Below are 21237 nucleotides of genomic sequence, written 5' to 3'. Positions count from 1 at the left end.
CAGCAATGAAGACCCAACACAGCCAAAAATAAATAAATAAATTTATTTTTTTTTAAAGTCATAAGTGACAGAAAGATGTAGGAACAGGAATTTCTGGATGAGTGGACTGAACAACGTATGAAATGCTAAGTGCCTGCCAGGGCCGGACACCTTGAATAAGACACCTCCAGGCGGTACCTTCTGATGGTGCCAAATTCTCATCTTGTTTAAACCAGATCATGCTTCCCACCCACAACACACATTCTGTATTTAAAACTCCTAAGTGGCTCCTAAATGATCTGGCCTCTGCCTGCCTTTCCAATTTTATCTTCTGCCTCTCTTCCCCTTACGCCCCATAGTTCGACCACACTGGCCTTCTTTCTGTCCCTGGACACCAGCCTCATTCCCATACTCAGACCTTCGCTAGACTTCTCTGGAATGTGTGAGAATACGCTTACAGAGATTTTTGACAAGAGTAACTCCTCATCATTTAAGTCTTAGCTTAAATTTTATCGTTTCAAAGAGGTCTTCCCTGTCAACTCTCTCTAATCCCTTCCCCCAGCCCAGTCTCTCTCATTACCTCTTCTATGTATATATATAATGGCACTTACCACTAAATTTTTGTCAAATTACTGTCTTTCTTTTTATGAGTGCTTCCTGAGAGCAGGGACTTGGTGTATACCACCAGCCACTATGACAACAGCTGGCACACAATAAGTGATCAATTAATATCTGTTGAATGAACACATTTTTGTCAAGTGACTTCATTGTGTCGGCCACATCTGAGTGGACTAATAATTGCTATTCTAGCAAAAATCCTCTGTTAAGCTAGTCACAACAGAGCAGTGGCCTGTGAGTGGTCCTCATAAGAAATCTGCCCCACAGATTGTGTGGTGACTATCAGACCCCATCAGATTCACATTAAGGGCATTTTGAATCCAAGATATAGGGGAAAGGCAGTAGAAATCAGCAGCAGCAAAGGGGGCAGTAGAAGCAAAGTGAATAAAAAAGCAGAGAGAGAGAAACAAAGACAGATCTGGGGCCTCCAAAACAGTGTCACTAGCATTTGGATTGCTCGGGTTACCAAAGATGTTTTGAGCCAGGAGAGTTACTGCTGTGTCGTAAATGATCAACATTTGTCTGGTTGTCCAAGAGGCCTTTTTCTTATATCTTTCAGTAAAAACCTATCACCCTAGTCACGTTTTTGCCACATGAAAGGATATTTGACAGAGAGCAAACTGTAACCTAAGATGATAGGCTCAATAGGCTGGGGTGATGGGCCTAATGCAATACATTAAGATTTCATAGGTATAAACTTAAAAGCTCTCCATTTATGTTCAAAGAATCAACCATAAAAATAGGAGATTAGTGGAAGATGTAAGTAAGCCGCAACCTAAAAACAATCTTTTTGCAAACTGCAAGTTCACTTGATATTAAAAACAGCGTGATGATTTTTTAATTTTATTTTTTATAGAGCAGGTGATGTGTGTGATGATTTTTTAAAAAGTAATTCCATCTTAGGCAACTTTTATAAAACTGTAGTGTTTCACCCTGGAGAAGGGATCTTCCCTCTCCATGCTGCATATCCACACTGCCTGGAATATGGTATTCAGCTCTGGGTACATGCTTTATGAGGAATTCTGTAGGAGCCCCCAAGCTGAGTCTATGTGAGCTCACCACTGGAAGTCAGATTGGCATGGGTTTGTCTGGCTGGTTGATGGACAGATGAACCTCTTGAGAGAACAGAACCAAAAGGAAGAGTCCGACAGCTAACCTTGGCCCAGTTGCAAAGCCTTAAGTGTTGCAAGGAGTGGTGTGGGCTTAAGTTTTGTCCCTTGAATGTAGCTCCTGATTCAGACAATCCCTCCCCTTCAAATTCATACCTGATTCCTATGGAGAGGGATTGGGAGTAAAACAACTAAACAGCAATTTCATACAATCTTCAAGACTTTGGGGCCTTTGGGGTCTAAGCAGCACATCCTTGGTACTTATGAAAGATAATCAACCAAACCCTATGGGAATAGGAGTGGTCTTCCCCCTTTGCCACAGAAATGTGCTTTTCTTGCTCTGGTGAACCACTAATGGTACTGAAAGCGACAGAATGGCTGGCGCAGGCGGAGGGGCCGCAAGCAGAGCGAGCGGGACCAGGAAAGGCAGCTGAGCAGACTGAGAGCACAGGTGCTCTTTGGGGACTCAGAGAAATAGCCAGAACACTTCCCAAAGGGAGCTAGAGCTGGGATCTCTGTCCGAGGTATCCCAATATGAAAAAGGATCTGGAAACACTGAAAAGTGAGTAACAATTGAAAGAAATTTTAGCTTGGGAAAGGGGAGACATGGAGGAATTTGACAGATGTCTTTCACTGTTGGGGAGCAATTGGGAAATGGGAAGAAAAAGGAACATTATTTGTAAAGCGCCTATTCTTTATTCATCTTTTCAAAACTGTGCCAATGCTTCCACATTTTTTTTTTTTAATTTCTTTTTTGTGTGTGTGGTACGCGGGCCTCTCACTGTTGTGGCCTCTCCCGTTGCGGAGCACAGGCTCCGGACGCGCAGACTCAGCGGCCATGGCTCACGGGCCCAGCCGCTCCGCGGCATGTGGGATCCTCCCGGACCGGGGCACGAACCCGTGTCCTCTGCATCGGCAGGCGGGCTCTCAACCACTGTGCCACCAGGGAAGCCCGCTTCCACATTTCTTACCTCCTTTGAGTTTCCATAGTTGTCATTCCTCCCATATTTACAAAGGAGAAAACTGAAGCTTGGAAGGTTTTAAACAATGTGCCTGAAGTGATGTAGCCAATAGGTGGTTGAGCTGGGATGAGGCCATAAATCCAGTGGTGTGCTGGTAAATGTTTAACTATTACCTCTTTGGGGGATAAAGAAGCCTTGCTGACTTCTGTGGTGTAAATTCTCCCATCAGGGTGGACTTCCAGCTACCAACATAACGCCATTAAACACAGTGCTGGGAACACACAGACAGCTCTTCCAAGCCATATGAGCCAGTACAGTACACCACCTTATCTGCACACTCTCTCCATCCTATATGCTGCTTCCCAGGATATGTCTTAGTCTCCATGAAGCAGAGGTTGCTATAGCTACTGACTGGAAATTCAAAAATAGACTGTCCTGAGGTGGTTGGCTTCCAACCCTAGCTGAGGGACTGCTGGGGACAGGGTTGTAAGAGAAGGAGATTCAGATATCATCGAGGTTTGTCAGGATTTCCAAGCCTTGATGCACATCAGAATCACCTGGACAGCTCGTTAACATATAGATTATGGAGACTACAGCGTAGAGGTTAAAAGTGCAGATCTGGAGCCAGACAGCTTATGTTCAAGTCTGGCTGAGCCCCTGAATGGCGAGGTGACCTTGGGCAAGTTCCTTAACCTCTCTGTGCCTCAGTTTCATTGTTAATAGATGGTGATACAATAATAGTATTTACCTCACAGCATTGTTAAGCAAGTTAAATGAGTAAATGCTTGTAAAACGCTTAAAACAGTGCATGGGACATACTAAACACTGTTAGTGTTAGTTGTTGTTATTACCAAAACCTCTCCTGGGTGAGGCCTATCTGTTTGTATTTGAAACATACCTCCCCAGTGATCGTAATGCAATCAGCTGTTCTTATCCATAGACATCTGGGAAACCACTGAAGTCTATGATTCTTGCTCTTTGGGAGTTGGGTAGCTTCCTGTAGACCAACCCAAGAGTGGATCTCAGACTGTCCTTGCAAATCGGGGACATTCCATGAATCCTAAGCTCACTACGGTTGTGTTGGACATCCTCTCAGAAGTCCTTATCCTTCCACAGAAGAACTAAGTTGTAGGATATAATACAGATCTTGTTTTTATTTTATTTTTTAAAGGAATAAATAAAACCTAATCCACAGTCAAAGTTTCACCTTAATGATGGCACAGAACATGACAGGGGCTCTAGGTTAATCTGAATTTCTACAAAGCATTGTAATTTCCACTAATATCCCCCTCAGCGTTCATTTACATGTACATCATAAACCTATATGTCATTTCCGGCCTGGATCCATGTAGGCAGTCCTTAGGGCTCTAGCTTTGCTCTCTCTGACTTCAAAAACTAAAACAAAGAGGAGATCCATGAAGATGGAGGAGAAGAGGGCATGGATTTCACCTCCCTCCACAAACAAGTCAAAAATACATCTACGTGTGGAACAGTTCTCACTGAAAACTAACTAGAAACAGAAGGACCCCCGTACAACCAAGGCTGTAAGAAGATCCACACGTTATCGGGTAGGAAGGAAAGAAAAGCAATTGTGTCAGGATCCATGCCCCTGGGAGGGGACTCAGAAGAAAAGGGAGATTGCACAGGCAGACACCTGCCCTGGGGTGTGAGTGGTGAGAGCCGCAGATTGGATGCACTGGTCCTGGGGTCCTACGAAGGGGAGATGAGCCCCTTTGGCTGGTTGGAGGACTGCCGAGACTAACAGAGGGTCTGTGGGAAGCCTCGACTCCACCCATGAGGAGCGCGCATGCTGGCTTGCCCTCGAGGCAGGTGGAGAGAAGTCTGCTCTAATGGCCCCCAGGTTTCTGTGACCTGCTCACTCCAAGCCACAGCACAGCACTGGATCTGGGGTGGCCACAACCAGGGAGAAGACTTGATCATGGGACACGGATGTGACCCGGACCCAGGGCAGAGCCTAGGTGGGGCAGTGGTGGCTCTCGTTAGTGCTAACTCAAGCCGTGCATCAGAAGCAGCCCAAATCTCTGATGGCAATTGCTCGACCATAGCTCACACACTGCTGAGAGTCCATGTGGGCCCCACCTGCCCTAATAATGAACTATCAGAAAAAGTTTTTTTAAAAATCCTGTTTAAAATCACATCAAAAAGAGTAAAATACCTAGGAATAAATTTAGCCAAGGAGGTGAAAGACCTTTACCCTGAAAACTATAAAACACTAATGAAGGAAAGTGAACATGATACAAAGAAGTAAAAAGATGTCCCATGCTTTTGTACTGGAAGAATCAAAATTGTTAAAATGACCATACTACCCAAAGCAATCTACAGATTTAAGTCAATTCCTATCAAAATACCTGTGACATTTTTCACAGAACTAGGACAAATAATCCTAAAATTCATATGGAACCACAAAAGACCCAGAATTGCCAAAGCAATTTTGAAAAAAAAGAACAGAGCTGGGGGAATCACGCTGCCTGGCCTCAGACTACTACAGAGCCATTGTAATCAAAACAGCATGGTACTGGCACAAAACCAGACACATGGATCAATGGAACAGAATAGAGCCCAGAAATAAACCCCTATGCCTATGGTCAATTAATCTATGAAAAAGGTGGCCAGAATATACTATGGAGAAAAGACAGTCTTTTCAATAAGTGGTTCTGGGAAAACTGGACAACTACATGTAAAACAGTGAGATTAGAACATTTCCTCTCACCATATACAAAGATAAACTCTAAATGGATTAAAGACCTCAATGTAAGACCTGAAACCGTAAAACTCCTAGAAGAGAACATAGGCAGAAGACTCTCACATAAATCATAGCAATATTTTTTTGGATCTGTCTCCTAAGACAAAAGAAATAAAAGCCAAAAGAAACAAATGGGACCTAATTAAACTGAAAAGCTTTTGCACAGCAAAGGAAGCCATCGATAAAATGAAAAGACAAACTTTGGAGTGGGAGAAAATATTTGCAAATGATACGACCAATAAGGGGTTAATATCTAAAATACATAAACAGTTCATACAACTCAATATCAAAAAAACAAACAACCCAATCAAGAAATGGGCAGGGGCTTCCCTGGTGGCGCAGTGGTTGAGAGTCCGCCTGCCGATGCAGGGGAAACGGGTTCGTGCCCCGGTCTGGGAAGATCCCACATGCTGCAGAGCGGCTGGGCCCGTGAGCCATGGCCGCTGAGCCTGTGCGTCCGGAGCCTGTGCTCCGCAGCGGGAGAGGCCACAACCGTGAGAGGCCCACATACCGCAAAAAAAAAAAAAAAAAAGAAATGGGCAGAAGACCTGAATAGACATTTTTCCAAAGAAAACATACAGATGGCTAACAGGCACATGAAAAGATGCTCAATATCACTAATTATTAGAGAAATGCAAATCAAATCTACAATGAGATATCACCTTGCATCTGTCAGAATGGCTATCATCAAAAAGACCACAAATAACAAATGTTGGTGAAGATATGGAGAAAAGGAAACCCTTGTACACTGTTGGTGGGAATATAGATTGGTGCGGCCACTATGGAAGACAGTTTGGCGTTTCCTCAAAAAACTAAAAAATAGAACTACCATATGACCCAGCAAGTCCATTCCTGGGTATATATCTGGAAAAATGAAAACACTAATTTGAAGAGATACATGCACCTCAGTGTTCATAACAGCACTGTTTACAATAGCCAAGATATAGAAGCAATCCAAGTGTCCATCAAGAGATGAATGGATAAAGAAGATGTGGCATATATATATACACACACACACACATTGTGTGTCTGTATATACACATACAGTGAAATACTACTCAGCCATAAAAAAGGAATAAAATTCTCCCATTTGTAGCAATGTGGGTGGACCTAGAGAATATCCTATTGGCAAAATAAGTCAGACAGAAAGGCAAATACTATAGGATATCACTTACATGTGGAATCTACAAACAAAACAAATGAATGTATATAGCAAAACAGAAACAGACTCACAGACAGAAAACAAACTAGGAGTTACCAGTGGGGAGAGGGGAGGGAGGAGGAGCAAGACAGAGGATTGATAAAACTACTATGTATAAAGTAGGTAAGTAACAAGGATATATCTTACAACACAGGAAATTATAGCCATTGTTTTCTAATAACTTTTAATGGAATACAATCTGTAAAAATACTGAATCACTATGCTGTACACCTGAAACTAATATACTATTATCAATTAACTATTTTTTTTAAGAAGAATTGAAACAGAAGAGGAACTCTCCAACAGACACAGGCCTGGGTCTTGCATCCACATCCTACTAGCTTTGTGCCCTCGGGAAAGTTAATTAGCCTCTCAAAATCTCAGCTTTGTCCTCTATAAAAATGCTTAGTGCCTGAGTTTGTTATGAGAATTAAATAAGATTTGTAAAGCCCTTAGCATAGTGTCTGGTACATGAAAAAGGTACAGTAAGTGGTGCCTTTAAATAATAAGCTGAATCTCAAATGTAAAATTCTAAAATGACACAAATATATGGAATGAAACAGCAAAGGAACATACGGAGATGACTACATCATAAAGAGAGATGCATGATCAAAGACACATTGTAAATTATCATCAGTCTCTATATTGTGAAAAGATTTCATGGGTTTTCTAAGGTGTGTGGAAATGATAACCTCATTTCCACTTTAAGGAGGTTTTCTGAGTACGTTTGTCCTTTGTACTTTGTATCAAGAAAATGGTAAGACATATCCAGATCACTCAAGGAGTAGGGGGAGGGTATTTCTTATGCTTAAGAAAGAACACTGAATGTAGACGGTTTTATGAGTTGTTACTCAGAATGGTCTATAAGGCCAGAGGTGTTAACTAGCTACCATAAAATTCTAAAGTTGTAGCCTCTGCCTAGGGGCACACAAGGATGCAAAGCTGACAAATCATACATGGCTGCCTGCCATCTGCCCCAGTTAAGAGCTTCTAATCAGCAGATTGTTGTGCAAGGTAGCTCATACTGATAACTCCGCTTAAAAACTGACTTTGAAGCAAGGTCAAGAGAGATGCTAGATTGCATGTACAATGAGTATCTGAGGATAGCCTTGAATTAAATCATCGCACACATCAGACTCAGCTTTTTCTCCAAGGCTCTGGAAGTCTTGCAGAAACATAAATTTCCTGTCCTCTTGTATTTCCTTTCCATCCCTCCCCACATCCCACTCCTGCCCAGTCCCAAGTAGGCTCTGCAGAATTCAGGGAATCATCATTCATTTATTCAGTCCACAGACACAATAGGAGTGTCTGCTGTGTGCCAAGCACAGGAGTAGGTGCTAGAGGTATACATATGGATCAGGCAGAGTGTCTCCATATGAGTAGCCCACATTCTGGTTTGGGAAACAAATGGAAACAAATAGTCATACTATAATTTGCTACCTGCTTTAATAGTTCTCTGACAGCACCAAGACAGAGATGACCATTCTGCTTTGAGAAGGTGGGAGAGCTCCTCAAAGGTGGTGATTCTTGATTTGAGTGGTTGAGGGATGAGCCTGAGTGCTCAGGGATGAAGCCAGGGAAGATAAATTCTTTTTATTTCTTTAAATAAATTTATTTATTTTTGGCTATGTTGGGTCTTCGTTGCAGTGCACATGCTTCTCATTGTGGTGACTTCTCTTGTTGCAGAGCATGGACTCTAGGCAAGCGGCCTTCAGTAGTTGTGCCACGCAGGCTCGGTAGTTGTAGCACACGGGCTTAGTTGCTCCGTGGCATGTGGGATCTTCCCGGACCAGGGATCGAACCCATGTCCCCTATATTGGCAGGCAGATTCTTAAGCACTGCGCCACCAGGGAAGTCCCAGGTTAGATAATTTTAAGCAGAAGAAACAATGTGTGCAAAAGCTCGGATGTGTGTGTGGTTGACATGCAGGCTTCGTGGTGGACAGGGAGGCTGGAAAGGTTGGCTGGAGAGCGATTGTAACAGCAGTAACATGTGAATGTAAAGTTCAAAGGGAAACCATGTTTTGCTACAGCTCCGAATTTTAGAATTGGAAGGGATCTTAGTGATTGTACAGGTCAACCTCCCAGAGGCTCAGGGAGCTTAATGACATGTTCATGGCAGGACCAGAAGCAATCTATCAGGAGGGGAAAACATTTCCCACTTCCCCTTTTAGTTCTTTTGGCTGGTTGAATAATTAAAATGACATAAGACAGATGAACAGGAGAGAAAAAAAAGAAATTTAATTATGAACATACAGGGAATCCACATAAACACAGGAAATTCCAAAGAACCAAGTAAAATGAGGTATATATGTCATCCTGGACCAAGGAGAAGGGAGTAGGGGTCTGGGACTTCAAAAGTAAAGAAGTAAATTCATAGGAAGAATGAAGAGAGCAAATGTTTAGTATCAATAAATGTTTACTGGGCCAAACCAACAATGGGACACAAAGGGGAATTTGAATAGGCTTTGCTAGGTTCCTCCCTTGTCTACCACCCCTAGTTCATATTATACTATAGATGCCTCTCGTGATAGTTCTCTTTCCTGGAATAGGCCCTCTATCTAGATTCTTTTAAGCAGTTAAGTGAGAGTTGTAAAGAGAAACTTCCCGAGTTTTCTGTTCCTTCCTCACGCCAAGAGACACATTTTGGTTTGGTAAATTTTGCTTCCCTACCAATGCCTCCCAACACTAGGACTTCTGCTCGTTTCTCTGAATCTTCCAACCATGACTTCTAGCACCAACCTGGAAATTTGATCCTCTAAAGCCTGGAAATTGGGTCTCTCAGAGCTCAACCTGGAAATCACAGTATAGAGTTTAGACCTATGTGTCTACTCGTGAATGTTATGCTAATGGACAAATATTTTATATATATATATATATATATATAGTTACCACGCTTCAAAGACTGCTTAAAGGAGATGTGTTGGTTTTCCATTGCTACTGTAACAAAGTACCTTAAATTTGGTGATTTATACACATTTATATATTTTCTTACGGTTCTGGAGGCCAAAAGCCACAATCACTTTCACTGGGCTCAACTCAGTGTGTCAGCAAGGCTGGTTTCTTCCAGAGGCTGCCCACCTTCCTTGGCTGTGACTACATCCCACCAATCCCTGCTGCTGTTGCCACATTGCCTTCTTTTTTCTTTTTTTTAAAAATTAATTTATTTATTTATTTTTGGCTGCGTTGGGTCTTTGTTGTTGTGCGTAGGCTTTCTCTAGTTGAGGCAAACAGGGGCCTACTCTTCGCTGCAGTGTGCAGGCTTCTAATCATTGTGGTGGCTTCTCTTGTTGTGGAGCACGGGCTCTAGGTGCGCGGGCTTCAGTAGTTGTGGCACAAAGGCTCAGTAGTTGTGGTGCATGGGCTTAGTTGCTCCATGGCATGTGGGCTCTTCCCAGACTCTAGGCCCGTGGGCTTCAGTAGTTGTAGCGCGTGGGCTCAGTAGTTATGGCTCGCAGGCTCTAGAGCACAGGCTCAGTAGTTGTGGCACACAGGCTTAGTTGCTCCGCGACATGTGGGATCTTCCCAGACCAGGGATCGAACCCGTGTCGCCTGCATTGGCAGGCAGATTCTTAACTACTGCACCACGAGGGAAGTGCCTTGACTTCTTCTCTCTTTGACCTTCTACGCTCCCTCTTCTAAGGACCCTTGTGATTACATTTAAGGCCCACCTGGATGATCCAGGCTAATCTCCCCATCTTAAGATCCCTGATGACATGTGTACATCTCTTTTGCCACATAGGTAACATTCACAGATTCTGGGGCTTAGGAGGTGAATATTTTCTGGGGAAGAGAGGATTCTTCCGTTTACCACAGAGAACAGTATTCTTTGTTCTTGAATTGGGAGCAGATGACACACACCTCTTTGTGGCTGGAGACTTGGGAATTTAGGGGTAGATGGGAAAGACTGGGACAAGTAACCCTCATTAGTTGCTCAGCCTCTGGACAGTCAGATACCAGAGGGGTCTGGGGGGAAGAAGGCAAGAAGAAGTCTTTTCTCTCCCTGCCCATAATAAATGCCATGCAAGTTGAATTAACATTGTGCTGGAAATGTGGTTGGCAATTTAAAAAGGGTTAAGGGACTCCTGAAAATCACTGATGGCAGAGCCACGTGACTAGCTGAGTAAACTTTTTTAGAGATGCGGGAAGTTCACAGTTTTTGATTCTGGATTGGCTGTGTGTACAGTTCGGGACATGCTGAAGACTGTTCTGAGTCTTTTACCCTCAGACCCAGGTAAAAAGCCCTGTGCTTGAGAGCCCACTCTGGCCTCCTTTGGCTGCACCTCTCCTCGGGTGTGCCACGGGGACCTGTCTAAATGCTCTCCAGGTACCCAGGAATTTGGAGTCCTGCCAAAATGCTCCCAAGCTTGCTTCCAGGGCCTGCACAAACCTCTTCCCCATGTCCATCCTCCTGAGGTCAGGCAGCACACTGCTGTGTGCATCCCAAGGCCCATGGGTGGCCAAGGGGTGGCTCTTTCGGGAATGGAAGGAACTTAGATACAGGGAAGGGTTCATATGGGTAAGCTCCAGGCCATCACGGTACAGAGCAAAGCTTTGGAGCTGATATCACGGACCAAAGGCCAGCTCTCCCAGACGGGTGGCCAGGGTCTGGTGGAGAACTCTGGGGAGGCTGAGAACTCCAAAGAACCTGGGCTTCCTTGTCTTTATGAAGGTGTATTTTGTCAAGGTAGGAGGAGCGAATATGTTTTACTTAACCAAGTATCAGCTTGATTTATGACTTGTAGACTATGTCCCTTGTTAATACTCTTGCCTTGGGCTCTGTATATGCTTGTGGCAGGTCTGGCCAGAGCTACACTCACTGCTATGAATAGCAATGCCTAAATCGGAGGTACCCCACCCATTGCACAAAGCAGTGCAATGAAAGCATCATAATGTGAAGGAACCAAGTCAAGTTTCTTTGGGCAGCAAACTGAATGTAAAAAGAAGTTCAATTAATCCAACAAGTCATTAGGGAAAGTATCTATCTTAGGGCCCAACCTTCATAAGATAGAATATTTAGTTAGCTAGGGTGAAGAGGATAGATAAGATGTAATGCCTTCAACATTAACAGTCAGTTTTTGATGTTTAGATTTTGGAAAATGTTTGATTCTATATTCTAAATTCCAATCTTGTGTTGTAACTGTGTAATTCAGCTGCATGGAAACCCAAAATAACATTAGCAAAAAAGCACGAGAACAAAGAATGAGTGATATTTCACAATCAGTGTGCCCAGAAGAAGACATCCCTCAAATCATATTCTTTGAACCACTTAGGTGTAGGAGGGCTCCTCTCTCATTGGAGAAAACCACGGCGGGTCTTCCCATTTTCTTCTGGTTAATTTGTCAGTGGATTCCTCCTGACAGTCTAATAAGGATTAAAAATTGAAGTCTATATTCAACACAAGCAGTGTTTTTAAAGTTAAAACTGGTGTTTTAAAAGTTAAATGAAGAATAAACTCAAATATAAAAGTTCAAAAAAACCCTGGAAATCTAATAATTTTTCTTAATCACAAAATACATATGTATTGGTGACTTTGGTTTCCTCTTTCACTTTTCCTTTTTAAATGCATCTAAAGTTTCATGATTAAAAATAGCCTAACACAGAGGTCAGCAAATTTTTTGGTAAAGGGTCAGATAGTGAATATTTTAGGCTTTGTGGGTCATATGTCTCTGTTGCAACAACTCAGCCCTGCCCCCGCTAGTGCAGAAGTAGTCAGGTGATATGTAAATGAGTTCATGTGGCTTTATGTCAATAAAACTTTTTTATGAACCCTGAAATTTGAACCTTACGTAATTTTCAGGTATCGCAAAATATTATTTTTGATTTTGATTTTTTTCCCCCAACCATGTAAAACTGTTAAAAAGTCATTCTTAGCTCACAGGCCACACAAAAACAGGTGGCAACCTAAAACTATAAAACCACTGAAGAAAACAGAAGAAAAACATGACATTTGACTTGGCAATGATTTCTTAGATATGACAGTAAAAGCACAGGAAACAAAAGTAAGAATAGACAAATGGGTCTATACCAAACAAACTTTAGTGCATCAAGGACACAGCTAATGGAGTGAAAAGGCAACCCATGGAATGGAAGAAAATATTTGCAAATCATATATCTGATAAGGGGTTAATATCCAGAATATATAAAGAATCATATAACTCAACAACAAAAAATCAACTCAATTTAAAAATGGGCAAAGGACTTCAATAGACATTTCTCTAAAGATGATATATAAATGGCCAACAAGTACACAAAAAGATGTTCAAGATTCCTAATCATCAGAGAAATACAAATCAAAATCACAATGAGATATCACCTCATACCCGTTAGGATGGCTAATATCTAGAAAACAGAAAATGACAAGTGTTGATGAGGATATGGAGACGTTGAAACACTTGTGCACTATTGGTGGAATTGTAAACTGATGTAGCCACTATGGAAAGTATTAAAAATTTAATAAACGGAAACCTCAATTCAATAGAGTCGGGAGACCAGAAGGGAGAGCTCTCACACCCTGCGATGATAGTAGAGCCCAACAGGAAGAAGAAAGACTCTTCTACTTTCCTGACAAGCATTCAGCCAATGAGAAGTCATGGACTCCTTGTTTACTGAGCCCTCCCAACTTCCTTCTCTCCTCTATAAAAGTGTGCTCCTTCCCTTGCTATACGGAGCCTTGCACATGGCTCACCATGGTTGCAGACCCTGAACTGCAGTTCTCTGCTGATACCAAGTCCATCTTTGCTGGAGAAATATCTGGCAGTCTATTTGTTTCAGATCAATAAAGCAGTATTGAGGTTCCTCAAAAAATAGAATTGCCATATGATCTAGCAATCCCACCTCTGGGTATCTGTTTGGAAACATGGGAGGCAGGGTCTTGAAGAGAGATTTGCACACGCACGTTCATAGCAGCACCATTCACGGTAGCTGAGAGGTGGAAGCAAGCCAAATGTCCATTGATGGATGAATGGATCAATAAAATGTGGCAAATGGAATATTATTCAGCCTTAAAGAAAGGAAGAAAATCTCGTCACGTGCTGCAATACAACACGGGATGAACCTTGAGAAGATTACGCTAAGAGAAGTAAGTCAGTCACAAAAAAAACAAGTACAGGATAATTCCATTTGGATGAGGTATTTAAATAGTCAAATCCACAGAAACAGAAAGTAGAATGGTGGTTACCAAGGCCTGGGGGTAGGGGAAGAATGGGTATTGTTTAATGGGTATAGAGTTTTAGATTTGCAAGATGAAAAAGTTCTGGAGATCTGTTTCCCAACAATGTGAATATACTTAATGCTACCGAACTGTACATTTAAAATTTACCACCTTAACCATTTTTATGTTATGTGTTTTTTACCCCAATACAAGAAGTGAAAAAGTATCACTATAATATACATGTTGAGGACTTTATATTCTGAAAAAAAAAAATAGTTTGAATCAAAAACAAAACAAACCAGGGGGCAGGCGAGATTTGGCCCTCAGGTCAAATTTTGCTGACCATTGGCCTAATGTAATCCAACTCCCCCTGTAATCGGCATGCTGTCTTCACATATTTTCCCCCAAAATCTTTTTATAGAGTCACCAAATGTTACAACTGCAAGTGGCCACGGAAACTTCAGTCATTTTGGAGGGTAGGAGTGGGGGCCTGGTGAGGTGGGACGGGTATTTTCCAAGGTCGAAGACGTAGTTAATGGCAGAGCATTGATGTAGAAGTTAGCTGCCTTATTGCTTTTCTGAGTTATCTATAGATTGTTAATGATCATGCAGATAAATTTGGATTTAACTGGAGGTGAACTCAGTAGTTAACTGAATTCCACAGGTGCTGCTATAAATACACATTGAATTAAAGCCCTCTAGTAAGTAGTCACGCTGTGCTCTAGTCCCCTGTGCCTTTAGGCCTGGAGCTGGGAGAAGAAAGGACGGTACTGATTGCAGAACTCGCTTTACACATGAGCTGTTGTGCTAACATTGGTTTATATGTGGTTTCCCAGAAGTAATTTAACTAACATTTTGTGAAGTATTTAAAATAAGCTCATGTGGGACTTCCCTGGCAGTCCAGTGGTTGGAATTTCACCTTCCAGTGCAGGGATTGTGGGTTCGATGCCTGGTTGGAGAGCTGGGATCCCACATGTCTCAGAGCCAAAAAAAAAAAAAGAAAAACCCAAAACATAAAACGGAAGGAATGTTGTAACAAATTCAATTAAGACTTTAAAAAATGGTCCACATCGAAAAAATCTTTAAAAAATATATTAAATAAAATAAGCTCATTTAATACTAGTCTCCAGAAACGTTACCTTGGCCACCAGCCACTTTAAGGGAACTGTGTAAATTTGCCCATCTTCTTTACAGCATTAATTAACATTTAAAAATGAAGTAATGTTAAAACAAATTCAACTGAGTAAATTTTAAAGATCTTATAGGCTTTTTTCAATGATACATGAATTGGGCAGCGTCTCATTTAGCAGATAGAAAGAAGCTCCAAGGAGTTGTACAAAATGAAAGACCTTTACAGGCAGAAGGGAGTGGACCAGGAAGTTATAATAGCAGAAAGTGGATTGGTTGTGACAGGTCACTTTCCTTTAGGGGATGGCATGGGTCTATCAGGCCGATTAACTAGTGCTGACCAGGTGATTCCTGATTGACTGGTTTAAGATTCCTATTCTGGGAGAGGCTGACATTCTAAGTCTCCATTTGGTGATGTGGAGCTTAGCATAAGTGACTCCATTTTAGACCTGTTGTTTTAACAGTGACAGCTTAAAAGACAAACAGTTATTTGCTGCATGCCTGACTTCCTAGGGGTGGCGTAAGAAGGAAGGACAAATAAAACCCAGTTCAGCAGGTCAGGATCTAAAATTAAACCATGAGTGAGAGGCACAGCGTTCATTCTGCTCTGTACTGTGAAGCAGGGCAAGCTAGAGGTTTTACCTGGAATGATAGAAATTGTTTTACTAAACAGCTTTTCATTGTCTAGAAAAATTAAGCGTTGGAAGTCAAGTAGAAATTACAACACAATCCATAAAGTTTATGTAGTAAACTACATAAAAGTTGATGTTTAGAAAGCATAAACATTAATTAATACAGCTTCAGTTATCTCTGTGTTGTACTAAAAGGTTACTATTCATTCCTCCTAGACTTTCCTGGTCTACATAAATGTGCTTATCAAAAGCACCTGGTCTCAGTGAAAAACAAGCTGTAAACATTTGTCTCCATTTATCTGTAAGTTTGTAGAGAAGAGTTATCAAGCGAACCTTTCAAATTGCTTCTTAAACAACATAATAAGCGAATGCCATGCATGAGCCTAGGCAGTTAATAAGCCTAGTTCAGAAAATAAAAAGGCTATAAAAGACATTCTTGGGACAATCACACAAACTTGAAACTGGACTGAACATTAAATGGTATCAGGGAATTGTCTCCTTAGCTGTGCTAATGGTATTGTGATTGAGGCGAATGTCCTTTCTTTGGAAGAGGCAGGCTGAAATACTTAGGGGTGATTGATTTTGTTGTCTGCAGTTTATTCCAACGGTGTAACAAAAAGGCATCTCTATTTTCTGTAGGTTTGAAAGTCATCATAAAGAATGGGAGTGAGGGGAACAGAGGGCATCTTTTTAAAGTTCCTTAGCCAAGAGCATTGTGAAGACCTCCTGAGCTAACCGTAGCTTCAATTTACAGTTTGGGTTTGTAGCGCTTTGTCTTTTTTTTTTTTTTTCCTGTTGCACCTCAGGTACCACTGAGTGCCGTCTCAGCCCAGCCCACAAGCAAGCAGCTCTTAGTCACACTTCAGTGAATAAGTTTCAGCAACAGCTGCAAGCTACCCTGTGGGGGTAAAAGTCCACACCTGGCATAATCTTCTTTACATTACTACGCTATTTCACGGGCACGGTCACTTTCAAATGGCAAAATAGTTTGGTTTGCATTTCCCACCAGTCGTTTGCATTTGGTTTGCATTTTCCACCAGTCGTATCTGCATTCTTAGTCCCAGAGGGCATTTCTTTCTGGCCCGTGGACACACCCCCGAGGACTCTTATAGAGGAATCTCTGCCCAACCACCCATTGTTGAATTCTATTTCCATCTGTCTATACTTAAATTACTGATTGAAACGGTATATTTCATCCTGCAGTTCAAAAAGGAAAACCTGGGAAAAGCTGGGAATCATAATTTGGTGCTCCGTTGTCATCATCCTGAGATTTTTTTTTTAAAAAGCAAATTTAGTTGAGAACTGTGTATACCAGGAAGCTGTGACATCTTTTTAATAGTTAATGAGCACAGACCGTGACAAGGAAATGCTTGCCGTGAATATTCAATACCTACTGTACACACTTCAAATTACAGTTTCGTTTCTTCGCTACGGGGCTCGTGGCACCATAGGTTGTAAGTATCCTGCTCCCAGGTGCTGGTCTACTACGATCGCGCAGGCTACGAGAGGCCACCAAGATCCCATTTAATTTTAGCAATTAGGGCGGGTGTTCTAGAAGGTGTTCATGCGATCTGAAAGTTAGCTTCTAGGTCTAGGACAGGAAAGCAAGTTTGGTGTCAGAAGGGCTTGCGCAGAGTGCGAGAGAAGCATGGGCCCGGCCAGGAAGGGCAAAAGTGCCGCGGCGCCTCCTGTAACCAACAAGGCCTCGGCGCCGGGGCCTGGGGGCGGGAGGTGGGGCGGCCATGTTGGTAAAGGCCTGAGCGGCGGCCGGCGCGGGGCTGACGCTGGCGGGGCAGCCAGATTCGAAGGACACAATGAGTGAGCGACCGGGCAACGTGGAGCGGAATCTAGCTCGGCCAGGGCTCCGCGCGGCGTGGGGGCGCCCGGTGGGCCTCGGATGCGGCGCCGGCTCGCCCCCAGGATGGTGAGGCGGCGAGCGCTGAGGCGCTGCCTCCAGCTGTTAACGCCCTCGGCGGAGCCGGCGCGGCGGGGCCGGGGGCGGAGGAACCCGGGCGCTGGCCACCGTCGCCCCTTCCGCTGCGCTGGGGCGCTGTGTCCCGGGGCGCTGTGGCCCATAGCCGAAGAGCAGCAGCAGAGGCGGCGGCGGCGCGCGCGCCTGACCGACCATCGCGTCAGGTGAGCCCGCGCTCCGTGCCCGCCTCCCTGCCTCCCCCACCCCCCTCCCCAGCGCCTTTCCTTCGCCCGGCTCCGCCTGCTTTCTCTCGGTCTCTGGGTGGAACGGTCCACACTCCCCAGCTTGGGGCTGCTTGGACTCTTCCGGGGGTAGAGCGGAATGTGGGTGGATCCCTGCCTCATCCCGGAGATGCTGCACTTGTGAGTGGCAGGGATTCGTTTGAAATTCCGCACCTCACGGGGTGCGGAGCCCGCATCTCTGAGGCTGCCTGGATGAAGAGCCACATGATTTTTTTCGCTTGGGAGAGTAGCCGTCTCTGGGATTTGTTATAAGTCCAATCTCCTCTGCAAATCACGAGGTTGCATCTTCACCGATTGGAATACATGTGGGTGTATTTTTTGGTTGTATGTAAATGAGTGGGTGGACAACTTCCTTGGAGCAATTTATTTCTGCTTCACCTGTAGTATTTATTTCTAAAAATCCGTTCCACCAGGTTTCTCCCCTTTTATCTTGAAAACTAACCATGGAATAGAAATGAAGAAAGATTGGAGCAAGGTGCGGCGAGGTGGTGGAAGCCGGCGCTTTCTTGAGTTTTCTGTTCGGTGGTCGTTTGTTTCTCAAATTGAATATTATCGCAGGCTTTTCAGACCAGGTATTCAGATAGTTTTTTTATTTTTCAGTTGTAATCCTGGTAGTTGAGATAAATACGCTGATACAGGCTCCTGAGTCTGAGATGCATCACATCTCAGTTGAACCTGGAAAATATTGAGTATGAGAAAAGTTAACCTTCAAAAAGTAGCTAGGTTTTCGGCCTTGTCTTTATTGCAGTTGTTCTATATATGTTGTAATATGACTCACCTGGTTTACTTTGGCTAATTAGCATCACGTGTTTGCTATTTGATCATTCTGATTAAGTTATTGAGAAAGTCATTCCTGAGATACAGCTCTCTGGAAATTAAGAAATAATTTCCATCTTTGTTAAGAATGCATATCTAGCAGTTCCATTTCTATTTTCAGTTTCACTGGTTTTGATTTAGCCGCAGACGTCGATATCATTTAGAAAGAAGTTATGTAATCTTTAAAAAGATTACCTATTTCCCACAGTAGTCTGATTTTGTTGCAAGAAAATTTAGATCTGCTGGAGAAGAAATTTAGGGCCTGTTTAAAATGTAAGAGAGATACTGATTTCAATTCAAACTGTTTTAAGTTAACTGAAGATATTGTCGCAATTTTCAGATTTTATTTCATTACATTCTGCTGGCTTTCCTGCTGCAAGAATTTCATGTCTCCAAGGGATGAAAATAGTGTATTTCTCATACTCTTATTTTCCTTCATAGTTTCAAATTATATTGTACAGATTTCATATTGCAAAATTTAATTTTTAAATTAGTCAGTTATAACTGACTGATATTTTAATATAAGCATTCCATCATCGGGTTTTGGTTTTGGTTATGCTTTAGATGATACAGTCATCCTGTATGAAAAGGGTATTATGTTACTTTGAGTATTAGTGGGCTTGGGAAATTGGGGAAATTTTTAAGAACATGTTGTCCGTGTTTGACAAAGTACTATTTGCCTTTAATTTTGTTGTTTCATTCTGCTTTTTCATTGTAGTGGTAGATAGCTGTAGTTATGTTACCGGGTTGGCGTGGGTAGTGTCAAAATAGCTTCAACCGAGGAGGTCAGCGGAAGACCCGGACCAGCAATCTCGGTCCTTGTGATAGCATGCAAAGGATTGCAGACTACCACTTAGGGCTTAAGCACAAAGCAGAGTTTTATTAAAGCATAATTACACTCTCAGAGGGAGAGCGGGCTGTTTCTGCGAAGTGAAACCAGCCTATACGCATAGTTATATACTCTCAGAGGGAGAGCGGGCTGTTTCTGTGAAGTGAAGCCAGGAGCTCCTGTGCAGGCTTAAGGGTGTTTATAAGGAGCGCTCTGCGAGGAGGCGGGGCGCAATCGTGGGTGAGTGACAGGGGGTCATTATTTGATTGACAGTCCCGAGCTAGGTAACAAGTTCCTTATTGCGCATGCGCTTACCCTTGATTCGCTAAGAAAAGCCCAAGGGGGCGGCAAAACCACCTGCAGATTTTATTGTAATGATGGTATAATGAGTTTGGTTTACTCTAGGTTATACGTCTGTCTAGTCTGGGCACGCACAGCCCAGGGAAGTCCCCTTGTGTTACTGTGCTCCCTCTTTATCAGGTTAAATTGCTCGCCACACGACCATAGTTCCCCCCGTTCTGAGTGGAGTCAGGGGAGGGTCGTCAGATGGTCGGGGTGTAATTCCACTAGTCCCCTCTTTTCGCCACTGTCACCTCCTTGCTGCTAATGTCTAACTACCTAACAGATATAGTGGGTTTTTCCATTCCATTCTGCTCTTTTTTTGTAAATTAGAATATGGCTGTAGCTGAAGGACTGTGTTGATCTGGGCATTTTAGATTGAAATGCATACAAGTAAAAAATGTTTTCGTTGAAGTATTACTAGGGAAATGGATTGAGCACATAATTAATGGTTAACGAGCACCTTTATCCTGAAGGCCTGTGAGGGCATATGTAAAACTGGCATTAAAAAAATCACCCATGTGATTTCCAGCATGAGAGTCTAGTAATGTGGTATTCTAACTGCTAGAATACCGAAAAATTCTACCTATCTATATCTATAGTGCTTTCCTTGACTTGTCTTTTGAATTTAATAACCATTTATTGTGTATTTAAATTTTTTAATACTTTTTTTAAACATTTTTATTGGAGTATAATTGCTTTACACTGGTTTGTTAGTTTCTACCTTATAACAAAGTAAATATTTATTAACAGACTTTTGTGACAGATTATGTATGAACTCATACATCCCCAGGGGCAGTCTTGTTATGTCAGAGATAGTCTTTTGCCAACTCAGCTGGTTAAATAATGTATTATAACTTTATAATTTACAAAGCTCTTTGAAGTATTCTTGTATATATTTATATTTACTTTGGTTTTAGAGACGTACAATATGTGAGATTATTAATGCCCTTCCACCGATGAGGGAAACAGGAAACTGAGAGCCTGGGAGATTTTAGTAATTTACCCGGGGTTCCTTAGCACAACAGTCCTGGCCTTTGGCCCAATACGCGTATACACAGCTGCTGCTTATTAGAAAGGGGGGTACCAACTGAAGCCAAGGTAAGAGTGGCTGGGATCAGCAAACTTTGGTCAGCATCACAGCCATAAGTTGCAGCCCTAAACCTGTTGGTTGTGAATGATAACTACCATTGGCTATGGGGGCACAGGGCTGGCATCTAGATGGATCAGCATAAATTCAGAAATGATTGAAAATCAACTCAGTATACGCCTGCTACCTAGAACAATTCACCTTTCCCCCCGGGGGCAGCAGATTTTCCTGTGTATTTAATTGGAGGGCCTTCCCAGATTCAAGGGACAGTACAAGATGCCTGTAGACGTCCGTGCTCCTCTGTGATCTCTCTCAGTTATAAGAATGAAATGGCCAGAATGTAGAAAAGCCAAGCTTCCTCATTGTTCCGGCACCCCTTAAAACGGGCAGACACTTGATTTGCT

At 42.7% G+C, this 21237-nt stretch overlaps 1 protein-coding gene across 4 annotated transcripts in view; it reads left to right on the top strand.

Moving 5' to 3' along the window:
• NAPEPLD (N-acyl phosphatidylethanolamine phospholipase D) overlaps positions 1–21237 on the top strand; it is a 78281-nt gene that overhangs the window by 16304 nt on the left and 40740 nt on the right. Inside the window, exon 1 of one of the 4 annotated variants that reach the window (XM_082631586.1) lies at positions 17306–17681. The exons of 2 other annotated variants lie outside the window; for them this stretch is intronic. In XM_082631586.1, coding sequence (XP_082487712.1) covers positions 17443–17681 — 239 coding nt within the window. In that variant the 5' untranslated portion in view covers positions 17306–17442. Of the gene's footprint in view, positions 1–17305; positions 17682–17909; positions 18065–21237 lie in introns of those variants that run through there. One more of the 4 variants, XM_082631588.1, reaches the window with a different exon arrangement.

The sequence above is a fragment of the Mesoplodon mirus genome (assembly GCF_964341445.2).
Source record: "Mesoplodon mirus genome assembly, chromosome: 9".
Classification (NCBI taxonomy): domain Eukaryota; kingdom Metazoa; phylum Chordata; class Mammalia; order Artiodactyla; family Ziphiidae; genus Mesoplodon; species Mesoplodon mirus.
Note: the sequence above shows the minus strand (reverse complement) of the source record. Positions and strands in the feature narration are given on the sequence as shown.